A 2,784-nucleotide genomic window follows, 5' to 3' on the forward strand; every position below is an offset into this window, starting at 1 on the left:
TGTGTGTGTGTGTGTGTGTGTGTGCGCGTGCGTGCGTGCGTGTGTGTGTGTGTGTGTGTGTGTATGTGTGTGTGTGTGTTAAGGGTGTCAACACAGGTCAGAGTGACCCAAAGACATGTGGCTCCTTCAAGAGGTGTTCTCCCCACTTTACCTAGGCTGTCCCTCTAAAACCCAAGCCCAGGGCCTCTCAGAAAGTCAAGGCTCAGAACAGTGTGCCCAAGGGATCAAGGCTATGGCCAGAGCCCTCACTGCCCTCGCCCCACTGTCTTCCCAGAGTTGGCACAGAAGTCTGCAGTACTGCCTGATCCACAGACCACTGCACCACACACCTACAGGGATGGATGGTGCCACACCGCACGGTCCCCAGTGCATTGTTGGCTTAGAGTGGCTCATTGTGAGCCCAGCACCCCAGGCACAGTAGTGATCTCAGGTGCTGGGAATCTCCAGCAGATTCCCACTGAAGCCTGAACTGTAAACACAGCTCTTTTGTGGAAATCCTGAACAGTTGTTTGTGGCCTAGCCCTTCTCTCCTGGACACAGGAATGACCTGACATATCTGCTCCTTGCCTCTAACCCTCCATCCATTTGACACATCCACACCCTACAAAGATCCTCCACATCAGGGTAGTACAGGAGAGCCTAAGGGTGCCCTGCCTGGGTGGAAGTGGGAAGAAGTCCAGAGTCTGTTTGCTGTGGGAGTGCCTACAACCAAATGTGGTCCTCAGAAAGTAGAGGGGATCCGAGAACAGGAGGTTGGAAAGCCTCGGGCCAATTCTGTTGAAATCACCTAGGATCTAGGTGAGGTCACTCGAGCAGCAATGCCTGGGACTGTCAGTTCCCTCACTTGCTGTGGAGCCTGGTCTAAGTGAAATGCACTGGCAACGTCATCATAAATAGCCAACCTACACATCTACACGGCAACACAGTGGCCATTTCAGCTTAGCTGTGACAATCATCACAATCCCATCACAATGCCAGTGTGTGTGACTGCACAAACTGGAAGTAAAGAAACCTGAGTCAGAGAACCCCGATTAAGAGGGGAATGTCTGGAACCCATACAACTGCACCTGTGGCACACCCAGGCCCAGCAGAGCCAGTTCCTACAGCAGTCAGGCCTGCCCAGACCTCCATTGGCAGCTCCACATTAAGAAGACAGAGCCTGGGCTCAAGGTGAGGAGGCAAAGGCAGAAGTCACACACACACACACACACACACACACACACACACACACGTCTGTCTGTGATGGTGTTTGCAAGTATGTATGAGTGTTGTGTGAATGTGCAAGTACATGCATGAGGGATTACTATCAACTGGAAGATGTTGTCTCTTTAATATAGGAACCTGTGGGGCAGCTATGCCTGTGACTTCTGTGCCCCAGCTGTGTCCTCCTGAGTCACCTGGATGTGTGTTGCAGAACCCCTTTAGTGGAACAAGGGTCAGAGTCTGGGGCTCTCTGAAGAGGGGGTGCCGCTGGGGAAACATGGGGCCTCACTGGGAAAGCCAAGGTTCTCTTAAAGGCTGCCACATGAGCTGAGGCTCGTGAGTCACCGAGTGCAACAGCTCCTCTCTACGTATGCTGGTCCAGGGCCAGTCAGGAGTCCAACAAGACCGGCTCCGTCCATGCCCTGTCCTCTGAGGATCACCCTTGAGAACCAACTTTCCCTCTTCCAACAGGATCATGCAGTACCCACCTTCAAAGTGGGCCTAGGTGAGTGTTCTGCTCTCAGGGAGGGATGTCAGGGGACTACCTGTACCATCCGCATCTGCAGGGGGAGGTTTTTCTGCCGCCCCACATAAATCATCTCATTCACATGGGCAAGAGTAGAACACATGTCCCTCAGCAACAACTTTAGAGACTTTTACCCTCCATCTTCCTTCCCTACCTGTGACCCTCTTCAATACTGAATCCTGAGGAACATCCATCCCATGTCCTTGGTCTGTGTTGCTTACTCTTGGAAGCAGGAGTGCTTTAGCTTCCACCCATACCTCACCCACCAACCAGGGTCCCGGGTCCTACCTCCTCCATGGCTCTGGCACAGGTAGGGGAAGCGCCACACGTTGCCCAGCCCCACACAAAAGCCCACACAGGTGAGCATGTACTGGGCCTTGTTGTCCCATTTGGGCCTGGAGCCGGCCTCTTCCTTTTCAATGACCTCTAACTCATCCAGAGATGGAATCCGCTCCTCTAGGCCAGGGTTAGGCAGCACAAGCCTCACCATGGTGGTCGCTGGGCTGGGCCGGGCCTGGCACACTCAGGCAGTTTGGCAGCCAAAGGGCAAGTGGTTGTGTCCAGGAGCTCCGGCTCTTTATAGAGAACCTTTGGCACCTCACCCCAAGCACCTGGGCCGAAAGGAGGCGTCAGCAGATCCTCAGGGTGCGTCCTGCAGAACTGTTAATGCCTTATCTGCAGAGGCACCCAGCCTAACCAGCTAAGCCACCCCCTCCATTCACGGACAGGAGATCCTGCTGAAGGCCTGGGCACCCTTCCTCCTGCACAAACCCAGACATAGGCCAGGGTTGGGTGTGGAGGGGGACAGTGTCAGACCACTCCTCAGGAGAAAGGGAGGCATCTCCAGCAAATAGATCAAATAGATGGTGTCTGTTGATGTCCTGTGCAGACCAGCAGGATACTGATTCTCCCCAGACTATTGGAGCTCCCAGAAATCTGTTTCACCCATAGGAAGCTGAACAGGGGTTTGCCCGCCACATCATTATTCCTAAAGGTGGCTGAAGCCCTGTTCCCTAATTGCTGCTCACACAAAGTGCCACAGTATGGCTTGGGTT

General features: G+C 53.9%; 1 protein-coding gene across 1 annotated transcript in view; it reads right to left on the reverse strand.

The window, feature by feature from the left end:
- Positions 1-2,366, reverse strand: part of Slc6a19 (solute carrier family 6 member 19) — a 22,021-nt gene extending 19,655 nt beyond the window's left edge. The window contains exon 1 of the mRNA XM_021180593.2: positions 2,018-2,366. Within this exon, the coding sequence (XP_021036252.1) occupies positions 2,018-2,219 (202 nt within the window). The 5' untranslated portion in view covers positions 2,220-2,366. The remainder of the gene's footprint in view (positions 1-2,017) is intronic.
- Positions 2,367-2,784: the final 418 nt, after the last annotated feature.

Source organism: Mus caroli, chromosome 13 (genome assembly GCF_900094665.2).
Source record: "Mus caroli chromosome 13, CAROLI_EIJ_v1.1, whole genome shotgun sequence".
Lineage (NCBI taxonomy): Eukaryota > Metazoa > Chordata > Mammalia > Rodentia > Muridae > Mus > Mus caroli.